The following is a 26,290-nucleotide window of genomic DNA, read 5'->3' as shown; positions in this document are numbered from 1 at the left end:
CGTGAAAATGCTCAACTGTATGATGGTTTACTCTAAAAAGTCCACTCTCACTCCTATTTTTGCTTTCTACTGGCTTCTATTCAGCTGTGAGGCTTTTTTACAGTATGTGGCCTGTTTTAGGTTGCACTCTGTAACTCAGAAATAAAATGTCTGTCAGCTCCCCCAAAAGCCTTTGCTGGCATCTCACAAAAACAAACTGCCATTGTTGTAGACCATAGCAACTTGATTTCTTCTAGCTTTCGCCAGAAGTTTCATGAACCACAATTATACTTGCTGCTGCCATGAAGTCAAAAGTATTTTCAATCTACCTCTCAGATGACTTTCAGACTGAATATAATAGAAGAAGCTTAGGGAAGTAGTATCTGAAAATTAACTTATATTTTCTACGTTTTCATCCATTATTCAAACTAAGGGGCCTGTGTATGGATATCCACAGCAACCACAGGTTTTCCTTTCACAAATGCTGAAAATTCTTACTCCTAAAACATAGCCAGCTGGGTGTTTACTCATATATATAAATATCTGTATGTGTCTGTACGTACACACACTAGACAGCAGGCTATTTTTTCTTCAAGTATGCACTTTCAGCTAACAGAAAAACATGCTTGATTAGGGGTTAATATAATATGGACACTCATATATGGTCATTCCAATTAAATTCAGACATTCATAAAATCAATTTATCAAGAGACCTACTATAAGAATCTCAAAAGGGTAAGACTGGCAAGCATCCTGGAAAAACAAGAATATTCCATCTTCAAAACTGCATTTCACTTCTGATTTTCAAGTGTTACCAGTTTAACTAACAGCTATTACATTGTAGTACTTTGGATAATATGTTTTTCCCTAAAATAGTAATAAATATTTTTAAGGACAGCCATTAAATTAAAAAATAAAAAAAAAAAGAGAAGGCACATCTTTGTGTGTTACTCATGAGCCTAAATGTTAGGAAGGAGCGAAAAAACACAACTTAAGTAAACTGAAAAATCTTCAATAATAAACTGGTTAGTTTATTTAAAAGTCTTTCATAAGCACCTTTTTTGTATGATTAGGGTCAATAATCTTTTGATCAGAATGGGCTGGCCTCCCTCCTTATGTTTGCCTTAAGCAAGTGGAATCTGTGAAAGGTCAGAAATGAAGCTGGAAGGAGCAATAAGAGCTTAGGATGAGGTGAAAGTCAGGAACAAAAAGAAGGGCTCTTGTCTGATGCTACAGCCTGTCAGAGATGAGGGAGATGGTGGCTCAGAGAGCAAAATAGAAGATATTTTAATTTAGAACACCTTTTCAACCCAAATAACCTGAAAAGCAGGATCTGGAGTAAATTTTTTACTGGTATTATCCAGATAGGCATCTCCAACCCACTCTGCTATTCTGTGGAAGGTTTAATTTATTGGTTTTTAAACACAGGTTACATAAGTAAAGCACAACACTCCCAACTCTTCAGAAGCAGAACAAGAAACTGAATTTTCAAAACCAAAAACTTATCTCATGAAAGAACCTCTCTTTAATCTAAAGGCAAACAAGCCCACTTGCATTTTGAAACACCCTTTTTTCTTTTGAATACAGAAGAACAGTTATGATTAGGATACAGCCAATTCAAGATGGAAGATTTAAAGGGAATAGAAAAAGTTAAAGTGACTTCAACCTTCTCTGAAGTTTAACTCTTCAGACCCCAAGGGCTATAATGAACTGCATCTCCCCGGTCTCACTCTATTTACCTTTTCCCCTGTGCTAAAAGCCTGACAGCTAGCAGCTGAAAATCTAGCATCTTTCAGCATTTCTCCATTGAATTTACTTGGAAGCATGGAAAGTTACGGTAGCTGAAAATTTAAAATACTAATTCAAATAATCTTTGCAAGAGGTACAGAAAATTTATTCTTAACTGTCCATAATCATCTTCATGTCTGTTACTAACAAGGTTTTTTTTGTTACTTTTACTCATAAAATATCCTGAAGGAAAAAGTACTATTTGTTAGTATAAGTGTAAAAGATGCAAGTCTGCCCGAGACGTAATTCGACAAGATAACAGTTCTCCCAAACTGGGCACTGAAAGATTAATTCAAACCTAAAAAGCTAAAGCAATGCAAACATGTCAGTTGAACTTCAGCTAGCAGCCTCAAAAGTGATGAACCTCCTGATATTTCTATGCACGTTACAGAACTGTTCAGGACCTCAAAGGATGCAATTTTAAGGTAATGACAGGTTTACAAAGGAATTTATTTTAGGATAAGAGCAGACCCATTTCCTCTTTCAGTATGCTTCCATACGCTACAAATAAAAAGATTTATCAAAGGATTTCTCCTCTCAAAGGTAATAAAGAGCTCTTCTAACATCTAACATGGCAGTCCAGCTTCTCTTGATGAATTGCATACTTTAGGGAAATTATTTTTTTTTCCATCCAGAAAAAGAATCCCATCACTTTTATCACAAAAGTTACATTTTTCTTTGGAAAATTTTGTTTGTGTAATTTGGAGGCAGAACTCAGTTACTCAAATGTAGAAAATCAGTATATCAACTCTGTTTTCAGTAGAAAACATAACAACACCTTAACTGTAGAGCTTGGGTGTCTCTGAAACAGATAAAGCTCAAACAAAAATGTACATCTACAAAGACTATACTAAGAAATCTAAGAAGTTCTTATAAAAAAGGAATCTGGATGAAACTTTTTCCAGTCAGCTTTATCCAAGGAGAAATCCGAGTAACACAGCCTGAAACCACAAAAACAGGCATTAGAAACAAGAATGTAAAGAGAAGTTTCTGGACATGACTCCCCAAAGGAACCCTGGCTGAAGAGCTACACCGAGCTGTCCCTCGCAGCTTTCTACATCACCTTGGCAAACTGCAGCACCACTGAGTGATCATATTCGAATTTCAGCAACTCTCTCAACAGCCAGCTCAAGAGCTGCCTAAATACTTCCTTTTAATTAATCTTCCTTGAAAAGAGAAAAGAGATGAAATATATTCACTCTGGATCACAAAGTTACAATGCAGACAATTTTAGGATGTTTCAATTTTGAGCAAGTAGGCTTTCAAATCTTAGTAAGAGCATTGCTCTGGTTTACAAGCATCACAAAATGGATTTGTGCCAGACAGGACTGGGTGCACAGAGAGAGGAGAAAAACAGTTGAATCTCTTCAGAGGAATGTTATGCAATGGAGTCAGGCACCTACATGCTACTAAGGACTTGGTTTGTGGTGTCTAGAAGTAGCAGAATATGCTGCAAAGCAGGTGAAAGTAGAGACAGATACAAACTGCAAACTCCTCTTCTGCTTCCCTGCATAAGACATGCTGAGAACGCAGCAGATGAAGAACAATAGAGGCAGGAGAGAAGCAGGGAAGCATTAACTTCATGTAGCCCAAGAGCACCTGGAACAGCTCTAGGTCAAAACGATAAACCGAGTAGTAGCCAGCAGCTGTGCTCCAAAAGCTGACACAGCAAACTTCATCACAGCAGGCCGGTCCCCCCTCTGCCCAAGTGCTACTACTTTCTCATATACCTGAATACTGTACACTATGGATCAGTGGTGAAAGCTCATATTAAGAGGTGTCTAGTAAGTCTTTAAAACCAAGTAATCAAAGTTTTATCTTCTGGTAAATAGTTTATAGTTCAACCATAAAATGTCAGCCTGTATCAAAAGGTGTCAGAAGTTCCACATTGCCCAAAATGCAGTAAAGGCTCCTGTGGTATTTTATTTTCATTTCATTCAAGATCGTAAATTACAACTCTACCCTTTGGAGGCCTCAAACTTTATCCTCTTTTACTAACAGCTAAAATGAAGGATTGATCCTAGAAAGAAATTCTAAAAGTCACTGCACAGCTGGGCTTTCCAGCAAAGGAAGAGTTACTTGGGATCAAAACTCCTTACTAGGTTTTCTCAGGGCTGCGCTTCTGTTTTAAGGAAAGGTAACTTTCCCTGCCCTTCTCATCACAGCCAGCAGTGCCCCTTACCAGAATCGGACCATGGAAGTATAACTCTGCTATTCGGTGTGCGTCAAGAGACACACTGTCAGGTCTCCAACTATAGGAACAGCGATGAATGTAAAAACCTTGCATATAAAGCAACAAAGTGAATAACTCACAGGATACTTAACACCCATTGCTCCTCCACCTCGTTAATATTTTGCTATCACCTGTCCCTACATTATTTCATCCTTTTAAGAGATGTGTATACGTAGATGATGTTCTACAGCACACAATTATGAGAATATGTAACATTTTCACAACTTCTTTTTTTTTTTATGATATTTGTTAAAAAGTGAGCTTTTTCTGACAAATTAATTTAAAAAAACCTGTTTCATGTGTTCAGTATAAGAAAGCTGAGATTTCTCTAGACAGGAAAGGCATCTGATTTCCAGATGCACTTATCAGAAACTTACAAGGAGCTAATGATTAGATGACAGAAAATAATAGCTCACCCACTGAACACACCAGCAGGATTACTACTGTCATGGTTTAATCTCAGTCGGCAACTAAGCACCATGCAGCCGCTCGCTCACTCCCCCCCGGTGGGATGGGGGAGAGAATCGGAAGGGTAAAAGTGAGAAAAACTCGTGGGTTGAGATAAAGACAGTTTAATAGGGAAAGCAAAAGCCACGTGCACAAGCAAAGCAAAACAAGGAATTCATTCACTGCTTCCCATCGGCCAGCAGGTGTTCAGCCATCTCCAGGACAGCAGGGCTCCATCACGTGTAACGGTTACTTGGGAAGACAAACGCCATCACTCCAAACGTCCCCCCCTTCCTTCTTCTTCCCCCAGCTTTATATACTGAGCATGATGTCACATGGTATGGAATGTCCCTTTGGCCAGTTTGGGTCAGCTGTCCTGGCTGTGCCCCCTCCCAGCTTCTTGTGCACCTCCAGCCTTCTCAGTCGGCAGAGCATGGGAAGCTGAAAAGTCCTTGACTGGTGTAAGTGCTACTTAGCAACAACTAAAACATCGGTGTGGTATCAACATTGTTCTCACCCTAAATCCAAAACAGAGCACTGTACCAGCTACTAGGAAGGAAATTAACTCTATCCCTGCCGAAACCAGGACACTATGCAGTTCATGAAGAGATGGGTAAGTCTGCTTAACAACTGTTTATCTTCAATATAAAGTTATTTCTCTCTAACAGCAATCTATCTTGGAAAGTCTCTGCTCTTAAACCCCAGGAAAAAAATCCCAAATATGAAGCACAATACCATTTATATTAAAATATTCCCAACATTTCAGTGATCTGCATCATTAATTCTCTCAATTATACACGTTTTCATTACAGCTTGCTAGCCTTGTCTCTGTGCTTAGAATAAGTTCTCCAGTCAGATTTAATAAGCATGTAGAATTGATGGGGTACTTATTTCAGTCTACTGAAGAGATTTCAGTTGAAGCAAAAGCTCCAAGATCTGATACTATGACCAAACACAGTCTTAATTCAGATTTCTATCACAGCTTGCTCTCTGAATTGACGTTTGTAAACCAGTAATATTTATAATTTTAGGAAACAGAATATAACCACAATTCAACTTACTTAGAATCCAGTTCATGAAAGCATATTTATGCGTTTGCTCACTTCTGAGCCAAGCATTTAAATACAACCTAGAAACTCTTGAGGCCAGTTAGACTTAGGTACCAAGTGAAAGCAATGCTGGCATAAATATATTAAACCCCCACACCTTTTCTTATGAGGCATATTCAATAATTAGAATTCTTTTGTAAAGGATACAAGGATTGTTGTCATCAATGCTGCAGTTGTCCAGGATCAAAGGGATGCCATCTAACTCATAAACCTAAATCAAAACAAAAGTTTAATTTAACAGATGTCTCAACAATACTAATGATGCTTCATGCAAGAAATATGTAAAAACATAACAGGGATGTTTGTTTCATCAAAAATATTAAACTTGTTAACATAATACCAGATTTACTCTGCAATTTATCAACAGTAAGTATCACAAAATAGTAACACAAGCAGACATTAATTTCACATTCTTCCTTCATTTAGCCTGTGTTTGACTGAGGTATTTTCTATGTCATGCTTCTCACACTGAGCTATGTCAAAAAGCTATGCTTATTGACGGTTCATGCTTGCTTCCAGAAGGAAGAACCACAAAAAAATACTGAGTGAAAAAAATAGGAAAAAAAAAGTTGAAAAATATTTATACGCATGCACACAAAGTTAGCATGGGGTCACGTGTCTTCTGTATCTATGCAACCTTCCAAAGCAATGTGTTACCTCTATGTACCTAAGCACCAATTCTTTACATCAAGTAAGAGCCACTGACTTTTTTCCTCTGATAAGGTGTTCATTATGTTATTAGGAAACCAGCAGAGATGACATCTGTCATTTTTTATTTCCTATATATACATACACATGTGAATTCACAAATTACACTAATACATTTGTGTGTGTGGATGAGATAATAATGTATAATCCTAATAGACTCATACATACATACACACCCACACTACCGAGAACTCAGGACAAGCTGATATTAACAATAAATATGTAGCATAATTATCTTAAGTATATTCCATAAGAAATTCATCTAGACTTCTAAGGTACACAGTAACACCACACATCATGATGCATACTTATAGTTTTAGAAAGTGCTACTTATTTAAATGAAAATCTTTTCTAAATTATCAGCAAAATTTCAGCCTTTGAAATACCTTAAGACACATAAGCTTTTTTTTTTAAATTACAAAAGTAGTTTTAAAAAGACTTGAGAGCATGAGGATTAATTGTTTATATTCTTATACCCATATATTATTTATATTCTTTAAGCCATCTGGACATGGTCCTGGGCAACCTGACCTGCATTTAAGCAAGGGAGTTGGACAAGAGGTTCCTCCAGAAGTCCCTTCCAACCTCAATCATTCTGTGATAGCCAAGCCATACTTGTCCAAATCTTAAATTCTTTAATTCCTTAAAATTTAATTTCAAACCAAGAACTGGTGGGCAAAGGAATTCAGACAGAACGTCAATTTAGCTTGTGGCTTGATGATGGGATTCTCTCTTTCCACCTTTTTTTTCCAAAATAAGATGCATTTTTATGTACCATGTAAAACAACAAATCACAAAGTTTACACTGCAGGACGGATCGGCTTTCTGAAATGCAAGTTCTATGGTAAGAGAGGAAACTTGGGTTGGAGGAGATTTAGATGTGAAATCCAAAACAGACTATCGATCAGTAAAACTGAATTCAGAGACAAATCCCTCTTACAAGTTCCTTTTCAGATAATCTCATTGCAGAGTCTCAAGCTATAACATGAGAAAGTAACAGTAACAGAGGCTAACATGTAAGAAAAGCAAGAGCATTGCTAGCTCTTGAGACCTAACCAGCACATCTGTGCTAACATGCATAACTATACCTACATGAAATACAGTTAATAACGCAAGTTTTAAAATATCCATTCTTTCCACATAATTTTTGTGTGTTTTCCAAAGGTCATGCATCATATATGATGTCATACTTCAAAGCTTGAACAAGCAGTGACCTTTCCGTAATACAGTACTTGCGCGTGCTTGGGAAATGTTAGTTCTTTAAATTTTACGCTGTAGCCAAACTCTGATATGCCTACAATGTTACCTTTTATTTTCCATCAATGAAATGCTGAATAGTACAAATTAATCTAGATTAAGTACTGTCAACTGAAATAAACCATGCAATCTGTTCCAGTTCAATTCAAACGAGACGTTCAGTTAACAGAGTAAGTATTCGGGGAAAGTAAAATTTTAATTAAAATCCACACATGCTTCAAAATGTTACTGTGGGAATATAATGAGATTCCTTCAAAGTTAAGTGAGAACAGAGGCAGCAAACCACAGCATTAGTGATACCTTAACATAAAAACCAGTTGCTAACTACCACTGCCTTACACACCCACTGAGAGTCTCTTGAACAGCATACAATTAAACTGCACATATAATTTGACCAGGTTAGGTATAGCTTTTGTCACCAGTATGCCAGCTTTAGTATGTCACCTGTGACTTACTACACAGTGAAATGAAGCAAGGAAAAGAGACCTTACAATATACCCACCCAAGGCAAATCTATATACTTCTCAGAAGACTCATGAGGCGAAGAGCTCCGATTCCTGAGCAACCACTGCTAGAGAAGTTCCAGTCCATGCCAGCTGTTCGTGAACCACCAGTGATCCACCGAAACAGCATTTTATGGTAACCTAAAATCCATGCCAATGTACTGTAATAATCTGGGCTGCAAAGTTGAGTGTTGTGGTTTAACCCCAGCCAGCAACTAAGCCCCACACAGCCACTCGCTCACTCCCCCCCGGTGGGATGGGGGAGAGAATCAGAAGAGTAAAAGTGAGAAAACTCATGGGTTGAGATAAAGACAGTTTAATAGGGAAAGCAAAAGCCGCCCACGCAAGCAAAGCAAAACAAGGAATTCATTCACTGCTTCCCATCGGCAGGCAGGTGTTCAGCCATCTCCAGGAAAGCAGGGCTCCATCACGCGTACCGGTTACTTGGGAAGACAAACGCCATCACTCCGAACATCCCCCCCTTCCTCCTTCTTCCCCCAGCTTTATATGCTGAGCATGACATCATATGGTGTGGAATATGCCTTTGGTCAGTTGGGGTCAGCTGTCCCGGCTGTGTCCCCTCCAACTCCTTGTGCACCCCCAGCCTACCCGCTGGTGGGGTGGGGTGAGAAGCAGAAAAGGCTTTGACTCAGTGTAAGCACTGCTCAGCAATAACAAAAACATCTCTGTATTATCAACATTGTTCTCACCCTAAATCCAAAACATAGCCCCATACTAGCTGCTATGACGAAAATTAACTCTACCCCAGGCAAAACCAGCACAGTGAGCCAGTTCAGTAATTGCTCTGCATGTAGCGGAGCCATTTCTGCAATAAGAGTGGCACAGATAGTCAAAGGAAGGAATCACTGTCCCCCACCAGGCTGTCCCACTTGCACGCTGAGTCTCTCAAATCTTCTCACTCTCATATGCCTGTAATCTCCCACACCAGCAGATTTTGTAAATATTGAGAAACCATCACCCTAGGACTCAACCTCTTGCACAGATTTACTGGAACTATAATGCCCAATACAAAGGAGGTTAGTGAATTTTTCCAACTAATTATTGGCCTCAGAGTTTTTCCTTTGAAGAGAAAAGCCTGTGAAATGCACAGTGCAGAGTAAGGCAGCGGACCTTTTGCAAGGATCTTCTGCGGGGCTTGGGAAAGGAGTTGATATTGCATAAGCCTCAAATCTCACTTTAAATAAGGTGCAAAAATATCCTGGGAAGAAAACACGTAGTGGCTGGTGTGAAACTGGCCGTAATCCATCCAGATTTTGGGAGAAATCAGAGACAGAAACTAAGGAATAGGACAGTTGTGGTGTCTGTCTGGTAAACATAATTGCTCATATTGGCCTGTGTTACAAAAGATCACTAAACCTATTCTCCATTTACGTTATCGGCAACATAGCTGACCAATAACATGGAACTGCACTGGACTGTAAAAAAACTACAAGGTTATTTTATTATGAAGAACTACAATGCTTCATTCTGAACTACACTGAAACAATAAATGAAGCTGCAACCTATGTGTAGGCTGAAATCTTGACCACATTTACGTTAATTACAAAGGTTACTTAAGACAAGTTAAAAATTAAAACCATATAGCTCTGCGCTAGTGATCTCTAGTGCTTCAGTCAAGTCAGTACCAAAAATTTTGCCCTAATGTTATTGTGTCAGTTTCGCAATCTGTTTTCTAAAAAGCAGAAAAATAGAACTTCCACCATTCAAAGGCAGGTGTCCATCTCCACCAGTTAAGAAAGATATCTTTCACAACATAGCTTTATATTGCTGTCCCACTTGTTTTCTGTACTTGCCTTTGAAACATAATGAAGATCGGTATTGTGCCAGTGAGACATTTAAATGTATTACACTTAGAAGAAAATGCCTTCCCCTGTGACAAAGTGACTGCTAGGTTTTTTCTCTTTGTACCTGGAATTTAATAATCTATTTCAATTACTTAAACCAGACACTAAACAGAAGCCCATGTAGGCAGAGATGCTATATAAATATGAAACAAGAGCTTATGAAAGTGACCAGCCCAGACCATATACGCCCACTGCTCTCACGGCCAAGGAGCAATATAGCGTTTTATTCAGATGGTTTGGGACATGTCAGTCCTGAGGAAAAAGCTACGCTTTTTCTCTTGATAATCAGTGAAAACATTCAGACCAAAATTAAAGCTTTTATGTTACCTTATAGAATTCACATTTATTGACCAATATACAAATAAGGTCACTAGCATAATTAAGGATTACCTGCTTGAACAGAATTACCTCTGATAATCTCCCAGTATTTTCTTATGAAGTTCACAGAAGTAATTATCATTAACGTAATCATTCACAGCAGAGCCCAGAGAAAGCAGGAATTAACCGTAGATGGTTTCTTGAACCTTTCCCTCTAGCAGCAATGGAGCCAAGCTCAGGGGTAAGAATGCAAGTTCTCCAAGCATGACAGTGCTTGTTGCTGAACAAGAAATCTGCATACATCTAGTAAAATGCAACTACAATCTCCAGGTCCGGCAACTACACAGACAGTAACAGAAAACCTCCAGCAAAAATACTCTCTTCAAAGAATCATTAGCACTTCAGGCATTAGAAACATTACCTAGTCAACTATAAGAACAGTATTATGCAAAAAGTACATTTATGCCTTTAGATAATAACAGCTTGAACGTAAATTGTTCTTCTACCAGAATGCAACTGATTCTCAGTCTCCAATCAATGCAGAAGGCAGAATGAGAGATGTGTTTGTTTCAGCCACAGAAATACTTCTATTTCTTAGAAGTTTTGTTTGGTGTAACTATAGATAACAAAAGGAAGTATGTTCTCACAAATAGAAGTGGACTACTAACAGTTTGAGTAATCCATGCTAACACTTGTTCTTCTTTTTCCATGTTACTGACAAATACATTGACATATAGAAAGACAAATTTCTAATTTAAAAAGCGGTTGGGGGGGGGAACACTCTAGAAACAAGTCAAAAAATGGGAACAAGCAGGAACCATTTATATGGAAAAATTCCAGATATGACATTCTTTACAGATCACCAGTTTCCTACCAGAGAAAAAGTCTGTCTCCAACCACATTTAGCTCCAGAGTATTAAATTTCAATTCACATTATGGAACTTAAAAGAAAAAAAGGTTTCTGTGAGCAACAAAACTGGCAAACTTCACGTTTTTATGGACTCGGCTCCTTCACTTCACTCTTTGCAATACTCCTAGTTCTGTCACACAGCTAAAAGTGTCAAAAAACACGCAAGTAGCAGCACATGGTTCATAGGTACAGGTGTGCTGACTGGTTGCCAAACATCAGCCTTAGTTTGCAGTGGATCAGGGATTAAGCTACCACCACCCAACTTCCCCTCTTCAGGAGCACTACTTTGGGTTTCCCATTTACCTATTTGCTGATTCTCATGAGGCAAAAAGTAGGAGTATAACAATATTTCTGATACCCATATTTCTCTGACAAATTTGATTTAAACTGGCTAATGGATATAAATCTGGAAGAGGTAAAGTAAGGGGGAAGGGGAAGAATAACACAGCTGGGATGGCATGACCACAGAAAACCTAAAGAACGTATTAAGGTTGCAGAAAACAAACCTATTGACTATATTTTCTGTTTTCTCTTAGTACCATAGATTACTGAAATTATCTTTCAACATACCTCTCAAGAGCTGAATCATCAAGATATTAACATCCATCTTACATGAAACAACAGTATCCTAAGCTGTATCAACAGGAGCATGGCCAGTAGATCAAGGGAAGCAATTACTCTCCGTGGTACTCATTAGACTGCAACCTACTCACAGGGCTGAAGCTATGCCACGTGAAGAGAGATTGAGGGAACTTGTTTTTTTAGCCTGGAGAGGAGAAGGCTTCAGGAGAACCTCATGGCAGCCTTCCCATACCTACAAGGAGCTTACTAAGAAGACAGAGCTGCTCTCCTGACTTGGGTTCACAATAGTTTAAATAGAGAAAATACGGTCATAAAAATGAAACTGAGAAGGTTCTGACTGGGTAGAAGGAAATTTTTTTTACTACAAGGATATGGAGCAGGTTGCCCACAGACACTGTGGGCTTCGTGGAGGTCTTCAAGACTTGTCTAGATAAAGCACTGAGCAACCTGCTCTGAATTCAGCTTTGAGCAGGAGGTTGGACTATAGACTTCCCAAAATCCCTTCCTGCCTGCCTGACTGTGCAAGTCTAAGACTTTTCCATCTCACTCCAACAAAAATGAAAGGGCTAAGACCATGGAAAGAAGCATAAGTCCATTCTTTTCCTCACATTAGTTCAAGACCAGATTCTTTCTACCCTAATATGACCTTTTCTTGGTTATAAAGCTGGAAAAAGTTGTCAGAAACAATTTATCAGAGTGCGTAACAAACAAAGAGTTCTAAAAAAAAAAACAGCTTCAAGGAATAAAGTATGATCTATTACCTATATTCAGGAGGACGAGAAGTAATGGGCCTAATGAACAGAACATTCACCTTACACATTGAGAAAATATTTTTAACAATAATGGTTAGTCAAGCACTGCAATACACTGAAACATGAGTCTCAAAGACTCCTGGAACAGTCTCCAATATTGCAAGTCTCCACAAATGACCTAACAAATCTCAACCATGAATACTCTAACCAGTCATGCTCTGGACAGGTGAATCGTTATGAACCTTTGAGTCCCTTCTGTCTCAAAGTCTGCATGACTTTCTCAGACAGAAAATCATACTAGAATAAATCATGCCAAAGAAAAGTGATCCAATGAAATACACATTGGGGATTTGTTGCCAATCTTTGGTCATCATTAAAGATATATTTAAGTCTTACTCCTTCTGATGTACCACATGAGGGCTACACAATGACTACATAATGAGAAATATATCCTTCAGGCCCTGCCACTAAACAGGCTGACCAACAGGAGTCAGTTTTCCTCGAAGACCTGCTCAACAAGATAGGTAATTAGTAATTAGACATCTGGGCAGAATCCAGCATTTGATTTGAGTAACAGAGCAGCTTAATAAGAGTAGAAATATATTAACTGGTTAGGTTCACAAATTGGCTCCTCTGCAGCTATGATGATGCTGAGAAATATTATTTCATTTTGTTCATTTGTGAGTCTCGGTTTTGGGGTTTTTTGTTTGTTTTTCCAAGCAGCAGAAGTGACAGGAGATACACAGGAGATTCTACTTCAAAGGACAAAAGAATACTTTAATCCCTTAGTGCTAGTGGATTCCTAGGTCTACTGCAGACTGCAGGCACTTTGGCTTAGAATAGAGGCAGCTGTGGCTTGCGGCAATCAAGTCTATTATTGGAGTTCACCACATCCTGTAGATCTACTGAAATACTTGTGGACAGAGGCTTCTTCTCCAGGACATCACAGCAGACTTGCTTAGCTAGTTTGAGAGCTCCTTGCACCAGTGTGAATGACTTTGAGAGCTAAGAGAGATCTTTATGTCCATTTCAGCCAGGGCAGTGTCCCCAGAATACTCTTCCACCTACTACACTGTTTAGGTAAGCACATATTTAACATTTTAATGTTTGAAATTCAGAAATCATGGCAACAGAACTTGTTGCTCCTGCTACATTAATTTCAAATACCTTCTCCCTCTTTCAGCTTTATTTCCGAGAGAGACACGAAGTTTATTTCAACTCTCCCAAAAGAGGTGACCCTTGCCTCTTTCTGGGAGATTAAAAAAAAAATTAAAAAAAGAAATCTTAGAATCTAGAAGTGGGATTCCTTTGTGATGTCCTAAAACTCTCCAAAGAGAATTGGTTTAGAAGATGAAGGTTTTGGCCTTACTGAGGGGGAAGGGAAGAGAAGAGAACACGAAGGTACCAAGCACACAATCATGACCGAGCCAAAACAAGCAGAAGCTAGAGTGTCCAGCTACTAGGAGAGGGTAACAAGCCATCTCAGTTGCTGAATAATTTTTTCCACTAGTCTTTCCAAGAGCAAAACACAGGAGTTTCCAGCCATTGAGATGACAATATAAACACTTGAGAATTCAGAATAGGTTCCCGCAAGAGACAGTAACACAATTGATTCATTTGTTTTTTAAACAATTCAACTTTCATCATTCACTTACTTACAGTTCCTGAAACAGAAACCACTTTTCAGTAACAAATAGATGCTGCTATGAAGAGCAGGCTCTTAGCTCTCTTTAGGTTTAGATCTGCTACTTAACATGGATAAAGTAAGGTCCAACACAAGACGGATTTCACTTGAAACACCCACTATTTGCTAGTCTGGTCCTTGCCTATCCTGGCAGCAGCAGTAAGAGAAAACAATGGTGCTAAGCATCATCCAGTATTAAACCCCTCTGCTTTCTATCAGTTGAATTTGTACAAATTTGCATCAACAACAGATGATATGTTTCTCTACTTCTAGTCACTCACTATCTTATTCTCAGTCCACTAAACCCAGTAATCAGACGGTCTTAGTTTGCTGATTTTCAAATCATTGTTACAAAACAGGTTCTCTTAATTTTCTTTTTCTTTCACCAGAACAAAAAAAGAAAGTTAAAGGAAATTAAGTGTAAGAATTAGCTATGTGACCAGAACTGGACTGCAGACACAACTTATACAAGATCATCAAAATTTCAAAATTGTATTTTGTTCCAAAGCAGAGTGAAAACTGAAGACTTCAAATTACTCCAAAGTCCTGAAAAAATACAGAGATAAAGGTTGGGTAAGTCACATGATTCATTTCAGCCGTTATAATCACCACTGCAATAGGAAGTTCCAAGTCATTCCGGCAAGCTGCCACTGTTTTGGTGGCTACGGTATTTTTGTCTTCCATGTGAAGCTTAACAAAGCATTTTAAGCATCTCTCAATTAAAATGAGGGACTTTGTTTTGTTGGTTGTGTGTACTGGGGTTTTTTTGGGGGGGGGCGGGGGGGGGCAGGGGGTGTTTGGGTGGTTTTTTTTTTTTCTTTGCAGTTTCACATTTTATATTATGTTGGAATAGCTTTCCTTCTGGAACAAAATTCCAGGCATTCCATAAAATATCCCAATTCTGAAAATCATTGACATTGACAGAAAAATAGATTACCACAGAATGTTTCTGTTGAAGATTTCCTCATTACCGTTCTACACATGATCACACACTCTTCTAGCCAAAAATCAGCACAACAGTCTTGTGACTCTCTATTAATCTCTTCACTCTATTACTCATGCCAACTTTGGTACTTACTTCATTTTTACCCCAACAGCCTGCATACCTGCTTTGCTGCTACCTTCTCTTAATATTCCAACTGCTCCTTGAAACTCAGTTCAGCTGAAATATCCCCCAAAACCGCCAGCTGCTTACAACTTAGAGTGAGCGGGAATGGAAAAGGAGAAAAAGCAATTCAAATTCATACCCTCTTTTGCTGAATACACACCCTTACTGAGGCCACGTGTCACCACTCTCCCACATTACTACTGTATTCCAAAATTGCTTCCACTCCTAACATCAGGGATTACAACTCTTTCTTGGAAACTTCTGAATTCAGCAAGCAACAATAAATGCCAATCAGATGTTCTGTGCTCTAATGATGACTTTTGTTGCGTCCAGCTTTACTTAGCATTCTCCTTTTATTTCACTTTGAACCAAGGGTTTAAAAAAATTCCATGTCAGACATATAAATTCATCCATGGCAAAGATAACAACACATAATACTCCAATGATGAAAATAATGTGTGAGAAAAGATCTAGGATGGTTTCAAAATGTACAATGTTTTGTGCTGGTGATTGCTGCATTTCATTGTAAAATTCTGCAGCTAAATACAACAGCATGCACTTGGAGTGCACTCTGACAGACTCAAGAATAAAAGCAAAGTACCACAACCACCCAAGTGGTGGCAGTTTCCCATAATTCCCCAGAGCTTCCTATTGCAATTATGAAGTGATAAAATTTTTTAAGGAACTGTAAAGAATAAGTTATTGAGTATATTTTTATCACCCCAAACTTCACAGCCAAGGGTGGTGGTGGGAAATAAAAGGAGAAAGCTAGTAGGCTTGAAGATTGAAAACAGCACACAGACATTATTAATGGCATTCACTACTATTCTCTGTTTCCACATTCCCTCGTATGCAGAGCTTCCAAGATTTTAGTGACGGGTCAAAGAACAAACCATTAATTTTCTAGTATGTGTGTAAAGGACGTGCACTCCATTACACGTTAAGTATAAAGCTATCCTTGATGCTAATTACATTTTTCACTAGGTTAAAGCATAGTAAAATAAAGCAAGTGTTTCAGGAAAGGACTGTAAAATGCCTTTCTAGAACTCTACAGAAATTGTAAATGGTAGACTGCGGGACCCGGCTGACTACTAAAGCCGGAAGACAGTTTAATGGTGTTTGCTGCTTGTGTTTTAAATCAGAGCAGTCAGGGAAGCCTTCAGAAGTCTGCAGCCAGCCATACAACTCCATCACTTAATACCGCAGTAAATAATACTTCTCACTGAGCAATGCCAATTTCACGCTCCATTTTATATGAAATGTTACATTTTTCAAGAAACATATAAATAACAGAATTACGGGTCCTTTCGAAAGAAAAAAACCCAAAATCTTGCAATTAAAATAATTGCTTTGTTTCAGGACCAACAGATGCGGTCTCAATTCACTGCAGAGCCATACATAGAGCTTACTGGGGATGGTTTCAAAGGAGGTTAATGCAGGTGCAAATCAAGTCTCCAGTTGGGAGGAAAGAAGCTTTAGACATACACTGTTCTGTGTGAACAGAATAACTTTTTCCTTTATGATACCTTCAAGTCACAGAATATTCTTCATCCAAAATAGAACAGGTGGCACGTCATTTCAAATACAAAGCCAAGCAAGTACACTTTCTTTCATTTTTCAGAAGTAATTCATTGGCTTCCTTTTTATTTTATAATCCTGTACAAAATACCAATCCTGATATAAGTAGTTCCCTGTAAAGCCCTTTCATTTCTTCCTCCAAGTCATTTTTATAACCAAATTCAGTACAATTTTTATTTATTCAATGCTCAGTACACAAATAAATCCCAACAACTTTCACTGGAACATTCAGGAAAGGTCAGAGAAGGTTGAAGTGTTCAGCTTAACTTCATAACAAGGACTAGGTCCTCTTTTAAACATGATCAAACACCAAGCTGCTTTCAATCATCTTTCACAAGGTCTATATACTCAGCTATCGGTTTCTGGCCATATTACCTAGAAGAACAGCAATCAAAACCTACCACATTTGCTTCATATGTGCCAATAACAGACTGACAGGTGCTGGTGTTCACATGTTTAATTTTCTTATCTCTCTTTTTGGTATTGTGCTTTTGTAGAGAGCATCTACTGCAAAGTAAAACAAATTGTTTGTAAGCAGTGTCAAAAGTAAGAAATTACCAGAAATTGATTATAAAATGAACAGAGTAACTTTTGGTTCAGTTTAGCATTGTTTACAAGTCAGACTGAATTTACTTCTTCATGACTGAAATAATGCCACAAACTACTTCAGCCACATTTTTACTAAGACAACTATAGTCACACATTTTATGAATAAAAAAATCTTGTGGTTAAGAACTTTGCCTTAAGAAGATACTCTCTTGAAAACAGAGTATCCCAGACAGACTAAATGATTTCTCACACGCTGAAACCAAACATTAAAAGAAAACAGAAGACTTTCATTCACATATTTAAAAGATTTCAGAATATTAACGCAAGGGAAGCTGTGGCATGAGAGAAACACTTTTATATGGAAAAGGTGTTCAAATACATTAAGAGAAGCTTTATTCAAGTTAACAATAAGTAATATGATGCGTCCGTTCTTCTCACTTTATGGCACCCTGTGAAAAACAATGTCTATTTCAACAAATGTTATTTTATAAATTTTTTTAAAATCAAATTTGGTTTGATTTCTCATCAGCTGTGTCATATAAACTAGTCATTTCATGAGAAGTAGGGATGTACTAATGAAGGTGTTTTGAATTGCCAACCTATTATGGAGTGGCTAGCAGCACTGTATGCTAATATGAAGCTTGGAAAAATATCAACGTACAGGAAGATGACAAACCAGCCTTTTCTGTCATTTAAAGAGAAAAATATTAACCTAAGGTTTGTAAACCAGTATAGTTGCATTAAAGTGTTATTCTCTATCAGCTTAACTAAATAAGCGGGGGAAATCCCTGTGCACGCATACTAGTCAAGCATTTAATGTTCCTCACATTGCAGAACAAAAAGGGTTTTACTTTGGTTTGGGGTCTTTTTTACAGCTGTTATAAAAACAGAACCAAATCCTCAACAATTCCAGGATTTTGCTAGTGATGGTGTTTCATTTTTAACTGAAAAAGAAATCTGAATGTTGATCCTGTAATGACTATTCATCATTCTTGATACTTGCAACCCCTTTTGCTAATGTAACTGCAGTTAAAAATAACTGCTAGAGAGCTTTCCCACTGACAATCATTACAAAGTGTGATTCTGGTGGCATAAAGTTTTCATAACTTTTCCATTACAGTTTTGGAAAGTCCCAAATTGCCAATGGCAAACCACAAAAGGATTCAGAAAGCAAGCCAAATTATACTCTAGGTTACACTACTGTAGTAGTTCACTTGGCCCCTTCCAGCAGTTATCTGCAAACATACCAATATGTAAGAGCGGAACAAATCCTTGCACCTTACACTAGACCTCCATGACAGCTGAGGAAATCAGTTATCCAATGACATAGTCCACTTGCTACATAACCCAGCTCAACTGCATTCTGAAATGCCACTGCTGACTCTGAATACCTATCCCCCGGAGCACCCTTTGATAAACAGATAAATACCATTCTTAACAAACCTCTTCTGCAGGTTAAGAGCTATCTGTGTTTTTCAAGGAAAACAAACTACTGAAAAGGTTAGGAACTAGAGAGTGTCATGAGGTTAATACAGGAGTAGGGCATAGCAGCTTCAAAACCATGTGCTGCAATTCAAGAGATCTGCAAATGAACTAGCAATGAGTTGTCAAAAGTTCACCTGCACAGAACATCTTGAGGTGGGGGTCTCCATGGCCCAAGCCAATGGGACCCAAGGTCTAATTCCTCTTACTGTGATCAAAATAAGTACAAGAATCATTACAGGAGATGCAGAACATAGGGTGGAAGAAAGGAAAATCAACCTCATCTTAGGTGAACAATACACTAGTGAAGTCTGAGGGCTGCAACAAACTTGGGTAATTCCAACCCATTTCAACAGAGCTTCTAATTGCATTAGTAAGAGATGCAGAGCCAGGATGCCGGCCTTCAGCACTGGCTTGCGGTTGCCCTTTCTTGCTCTACTTTTAGGATGGTCCCCAGGGGGCTGCTGGCTCATGACAACTAGCACTCCTCTGGACATTCAGGAATGGTTGGGTATATAGTGTAGGCTACGGGCTCTTCCCAAGGAGAGGTATGGGAAAGGCAGTTCTATGATTTGATTTTGGTGGGGGAAGATGAAGGAGGAGAAGCCCATAAAGGAGAATTCCGTCACGCGGATGTGAGCCATGCCAAACTCTGCAACTTGCCCTCAAGGCTAGAAACGGTCCCTAACACATTGTACTTGCTGTACCCACTAGGGACTGTCCCAGTCCTCACATGACATTGTGTGTCTTTGCTGACTATCCAGACTTACAGGAACTTGAGCAATTATTCTCTACATTTACCTGAAATTCTAAGAATATGCATTTTCTTGTAATGATTCACCAAGCATAACCTTTGCACAGGATCAGATTCTCTTATTAAAATAAATTTAGCCACCTTGTTGAGATTAAGATCAACTTTACATTTAGAAAACACAAGAATCCTGATGTTGTGATTTATATGTCTATAAAAGCCATATATTTAGTATGCATGATATACAATAACTCAGGTATGCATTCTCTAGCACTAAATTTCATGCTGATAGCTTGCTAATGCCTCAGGCGATTGAGCGAGATGATACATGAAGCTGTACATAAGGAGATTGCATACTAGTTTCTTAATTTACCTCTAAATTACGACTACCAGAGGTTTTTTTGAGTATTTGTGTCTCTAAATGTCTTGCTGTCTGGTAGTAACAACTGCAGGTACTATGAAAGGAAAATTCCCAGCTTCTAGCCGAACTCATATATCCATGATGAACAGAATTCTAAGATTTTAAATTTGTAAAGATGTTGTTCAAATTGTTTTAAAAATTCCATAATAAATGTATCTTTTCATATGGTCAATTTACATGAAAATATTATTGTGCAAAACAAGATGCGTATATATATATCCTCAGGCACTAAGCCACCTGTTCATAAAATTTTAAATATTCTGTTTAGTTTTATTTATATTGTTATTTCCTTTCTTGCAACAGATCATTAATTTGATTACAGGTCTGTACCCATAAAGTCAAGACTGCAGGTTCTAACTGAAAACTAGAAAGAGTTCTTGTTTCAAGACACAGTTTCATTACTCTACATTAAGTATATACACCATGCTATTAAAACTTCATTAAAGGAAACCTACACATGCACAGCAACTCTTCCTAGCAAGTCCACTGAAGAAAAAAAGATCTCATATGAACAGTACATTTCAGTAGCTGAAATTTGTACCAAAATAAATGCAATCATAAAATTAGAAAAATTTTTTTTAAATTCTTAAGATCAACTAGTCACTATTTTTTATTACTTTTTTTAAAGAACAAAGAAAACTTCTATAGGAGTTTATTAATAAACACTGTTTTCTTTGAAGTTGATTTTCAAAGGGACAGGTCGAGACTTTTATAGAAAAGCCTGCAGGAGCAGGTTGACAGTAATGGTGGGTCAGAAGGTGAGAGGATACAAAGCGTTGAATCAGAACCTCAATCAGCTGCCACGAGACTGATCTATTGTAGGGGCATTAAAAATGACATTTTTACTTTTAAAATTAAGAAAGCATTTTTAAGCTTTTTTCCTCAGCAGCTACAAATTCTAAAAGCACTTTCAAAAAATGCATTAAATGGTGAGGTGCTCATGAAATTGTAGACTCAAGAGCTGGAATTAAAAGAAGGTACTCCCAAGCACCAAATACTCCAACTGGATTGCAAGTTCCAGAAGACCTGGCAGTAGTGAATGTCCTCTCAAACTGCATCAGCTTCTCATGAGTGGAGCTGTGGGGAACAGGCAGAGCTGAGACACCTAAATAGACCTGGTTGAAAAATACCAAGGTAGTGATGTCTAATTAAGTTCAAGGGAACATAAGTTAGACACAAGTTCAAGGGAACTTGCCAGTTTATTACTGATTTTCACTGAACTGTTTCCATTTTTGTTGCAAGCAAAACACTGCATTTCTTTGTTTGTTTGTTTGTTTTGGTTTTTTTACTACAATACTGAACAATTGCCTGAAATAATGCTCTTCAATATTTCCAAAGCCAAATGCACAACCTTAACTTTGCTGGACTAAAGGGTGAAAGGATTTTTAGACAAGTTGGAAAATGTCCTATGGAAAATTCCAAGCCCTGAACAGCTCCATGGGTAGCACCCCTCCTTTTCTAAAAAGACAGGAAAAAAATCAATTTGGAGGTAAATGTTGCAGTTTACCCTTACTAAAACTCAGCAGAAATGTCACCAACTTCAACATGAATTCACTGAGCTCCATAATTGTGCTCTAGAACAGTTATTTCTAGACCAAAGTCTAAACCCTTATTTTGTCACAGTTAAGACTAATGTCAAACCAAAGCAGACTGTAATGCTAAAACAAAAAAAAGAAAGCAAGCAACTAGATGCTTATTTTAGTTTGTGAATACAAAAACTTTTTATTTTCAAGATGAAGGTAATCCTCATATTAAGTCCGGTTTCAATATTTCACTTCAAGTATCAGTCAGATTGTAGTAACTTAAAAATATTAAAGCAACCTTAAATATTGCACATATCACCTCAAAAATTATTAGACTGAAACGAAGCACGCTGGGTATTTTTACTTTAGAGGCAGTCAACTATCTAAAATTTTTTGCTACACTTAAAAGCAGCAAAATTATTACTGAAGTTACACAAGCAGGAGGAATCTCAAACTCAAATTAAAATACTGCAACAGCCTTGGCTGTACCCAGTCATACTGCAAATAGATCCCTTACACTGGGTGTTCTGTTCCTCAGGAAACCGTCATCAGGGAAATATAATTTCCATGGTTTGTATCGTATCTAAATTGCACAGTGGGATACATACATTGTTCAAGACTCACACATTTTTTGGCATTCATAGTTTTCAAAGTACTGCTGGCTTGCAAAGTAAGATTTTTCAGCCTCTGTAAATTCATATAATTTATGTTCATATGAAATTTTTCATGTTTTCAAGTATCAGTGTTGTTTTTCTTTTTTCCTTTTCACATCATTAAGACTGCTCCATAGCTCATTTTTTAACAATGTTCACCGAGAGATGCCAAAAGACAACATCTTGCCACCAATGAAAAAAAGATCTAACAAGGTACATAGAACTTATTCTATTCTATTTTTTTTTTTTTTTTTAAATTTAACAATGCAACTTTTTTCCCCAGGAATGGAACAAAAGTTATGATTCTTACTCGAGAGATTAATTAGTCTCATATTTGAAAATCTCTTTCACAGTATATATGAGTAATACAATCTAAACACTGCTTGTGGGAAGATTAGTAAATCAAAGATGTACAATGCAATTAATTTCAACTAAAGTAATACTCTTCTGTATTTTTTCCAAAGAAGCCCACACACAGTAGTATATTGAGGCAACTAATCAGTCTCTGTGTGTGTGTGTGTGTGTGTATGTACATACATATACCTATGTGTGTATGTATATAGAATCATAGCATGGTTTGGGTTGGAAGGGACCTTTTAAAGAGCATCTAGTTCCAACCCCTCTGCCATGGGCAGGGACACCTTCCACAAGATCAGGTTGCTCAAAGCCCCAGCCAACCTGACCCTGAACACTTCCAATGATAGGGTATCCACAACGTCTCTGGGCAACCTGTTCCAGTGCCTCACCACCCTCACAGTAAAGAATTTCTTCCTTATGTCCAATCTAAACCTACTCTCTTTCAGTTTAAAACCATTAACCCCTTGTCCTTTCACTACAGGCCCTGGTAAAAAGTCTCGCTCCATCTTTCTTGTAAGTCCCCTTTAAGTATGGAAAGGCCACAATAAGGTCTCCCCAGAGCCTCTCTCAGCCTGTCCTCATAGGAGACGTGTCCCAGCCCTCTCACCATTTTTGTGGCCCTCTTCTGGACCCGCTCCAACAGGTCCGTGTCTTTCCTGTGCTGGAGGCCCCAGAGCTGGACGCAGGGCTCCAGGTGGGGTCTCACGAGAGCAGAGTAGAGGGGGAGAATCACCTCCCTAGACCTGCTGGCCACACTTCTTTTTCATGTATGTATTTATATAGTACATATTTATATATTATATATAGACACAGGTGCCTCCATATATATATATAAAAAAATACACATACACACATGCCTATATATATGTATATATAAAATTATACAGATTACAGATAGTAAACCAGAAAATAGCTAATTTCTATTGATTATCAATTTCGCTATTCCCTAGAATTATGGACAATATTCCATTTCATAAATGAGAACAATGAACAATATGACAAGAACACTACCTTGACAGAAAGGCTATATTTGCAATTTCAGAAACAAATTGTTACAAGTATGCAAATTTAGTGCTCAAAGTACCTGCAAAACAAAGTACAGCTGTCTTCTGTACCTCCTCCTCAGATCACTATACTTTTACACCTACAGGACATTTATGATAACCCACCAGAATGATTACATATTAGTTATTATATTGAACTTCAACCTTGCTTTATCTTGCAAAGAATGACTTTGATCAAAACTGTCCCTTATTTGTGTATCACAACTACCAACAATTTCTATACCTATTTTAGCCATTTGGAACCTGCACACAGACATTTGTTTTCTCTCAATCCTCAATCAGTGGCAAAAAAGTGCATTTCAGAATTTCAGACTGTGAGGATGCATCTGAAAATTTAGTAAGTCAGTCTTGGAGACGAGGATTGTTTGGGCACACTATGTTTGTATTATCACTGTTCTTTTCCAAGCAGATACAACCCTGCTAGAGTCCACAGGAGCCTGTTATCAGTGCCTGGAAGGTGGATAAACAGATGTGCAATGCTGTTGTCTGTTCAGTTACTCTCTATCACGCTAAACCCATGGGGATCCTCTACCTGAATATACACTGATTATTAGCAAACACTTAATCTTACCCTACTGAGTGATAACCTTACAAGCAAGAAATAGAATCACATTGGAGGCGCAGGTTTCTTCTTTCCTTAGAGAAGAGCTTAGCATCAGGATATGTGATGGAAGCAACCAGTCCTGTAGTATTTTCTGGTGGAAATGCTTAGAGGCAAGATGGAAGGGATCTCGCTAGCAGTCTCTCATCAACTAAAGCTTAATACATACAATCCAGCCTTGGCTTTTGCAAATCTAGCTCATTCTGCATTTCACAAACAGCAGAGGATTAATTCAACAGCTTCTTGGTGCTCTGACTTTCAGCACAGCGATCACTTGACATAGTACTTCGATGTTCCTCCCACTGTTGCAATATCAAAATATAGGCAGTGCTCCATTCAAGGAACTTAAACTAAAACCCAATTGTTTTTGCAGTATCTTTACTAGATCTTCGGTCAATGTCACTTTGAAATCCTTCCAGCAAACCACTTCTGCCATAACAAAGTGAACAATTGCAAACTGATTGATTGCAATTATGATGTGTGAACTTGGAGACATGCAGTTTTAAACATTTAAATGCTCACTAATGAGGCAATTTTTATCTTTGCCACTTCTTTATGGAAATACTGAGCTTTTTTGATTAAAGAATAGAAATTTTTCAAAAAGCACAGTTAATGCGAATTGCTAAAATAAAGATATCAATAGACTGTAAAGGGAATATTAAGTCTGTTCTCCCTCAAAACACAGACAGAAGATCCTCACTATTTATGAAGTCCTTAAACAATGTGAGAACTGAGATGCTTTTCTAAAATCTCCTTAGAGATTACAAGAAGTTTTCCTCTCTTCATCTGTTCTGCCACTGCACAGATAAAAGAAGGCATGAAAAGCTACATAGATTTCTTCCAATCATTGGCTGTTGATAGCAAGGAGATTAGATCACCTATAGTTAATAAAAAGGATGCAAAAGTGATCACCACTTATTTTTATATTATTGCAGCCCTTTAACAACATCAGGGCTCTTCAAAGAGCCCTGCATTTCAAGCAGAAAAGATAACTGAATGGAATCCTGCAAATAAGAGCTGAACAGGTAGAACCTTTGCCTACACGGACATATGCATCCTCACGTCCAGTCCCCCTCCCTCCTTACCACATGCAAATGAACATGCACATGTTCACCTAGTGAAGACAATACTTAATACCTAGTTTGTGACAGTGTGCAGTGGAAATCTCTCTCAAATGTCTAGTTTAAGAACAAAAAAGCGAAATGTGGACATGGTGAATACTGAATGCTAACTAGAAAGCATTTTGATGCAATAGTATTTTATTAAACCTTCAGCAATGGGCAAGGAAGGACTTTGGCTTTCATAATATTATTTTGTAATTCTGCCTCCTCAGAAACATCTATTCTTATTATTCATTCCTAATAAATATCTCAATTCATTTATCAGAGTTGACGTAAGAAAAAGAAAGGATGGGGATTTCTACCCCTCTCTCCCTCTCCCCCCCCCCCCCCCCTTCTGGTTCTGCAGCCTTTAAAAATGAGACTATTCAAATACTTTGGTTCCCTTTGGGCACCGGCATCACCAAACTTCACTCAAGCATTGCCACACTGAACAGCAAGGAGCAGAATAATGCTCCTTGGTCTACAATTTAGAACAAACAGCATCACCCAATGGCAGAAATTCAAAACTGCAGATGACAGTCACTGCAGTTTCCTTTCTCTTCCCAAAGACACAAAGAAAAACAGGAGAAAGGGGGGAAAAAACCTAAGGAAACCAAATGCTTGGTCTCTATCTGAAGACTAGGTGTTCTGATATGGCCTCATATGCTTCAATGGGAGTTTTAGCAAACAATTTTCAGGGCTGGTAACAGAAGTTATACTGGCTCGAAGGCACACAGGCAAAGAGAACTGAAGGCTCACAGCTGCTTTTTTGATAAGGCAAAGCCAGGCTGAAGCCTGCAAGACATTACACCTCTACTGAACCTGATGATGAGCTGCCACAGGAGTGGAGGGAGTTAAGTAACTGAACCCCACTTCGATGAAACAGAAACTGGACACCAGACTTCTGTAAGCACATTTGTAAGCTGTCTTCTAGCTTGATGCTTCTCTGATTTTGGTGGGAAAGTTAA

At 38.1% G+C, this 26,290-nt stretch overlaps 1 protein-coding gene across 1 annotated transcript in view; it reads right to left on the bottom strand.

Annotated features, from left to right (window-relative positions):
• Positions 1 to 26,290, bottom strand: part of ATXN10 (ataxin 10) — a 107,645-nt gene that overhangs the window by 12,929 nt on the left and 68,426 nt on the right. Inside the window, exon 10 of the mRNA XM_076332786.1 lies at positions 5,704 to 5,767. Within this exon, the coding sequence (XP_076188901.1) occupies positions 5,704 to 5,767 (64 nt within the window). The remainder of the gene's footprint in view (positions 1 to 5,703; positions 5,768 to 26,290) is intronic.

Source organism: Aptenodytes patagonicus, chromosome 1, assembly GCF_965638725.1.
Source record: "Aptenodytes patagonicus chromosome 1, bAptPat1.pri.cur, whole genome shotgun sequence".
In the NCBI taxonomy this organism is placed as follows: Eukaryota; Metazoa; Chordata; class Aves; order Sphenisciformes; family Spheniscidae; genus Aptenodytes; species Aptenodytes patagonicus.
This window is presented reverse-complemented; position numbering and strand designations above follow the sequence as displayed.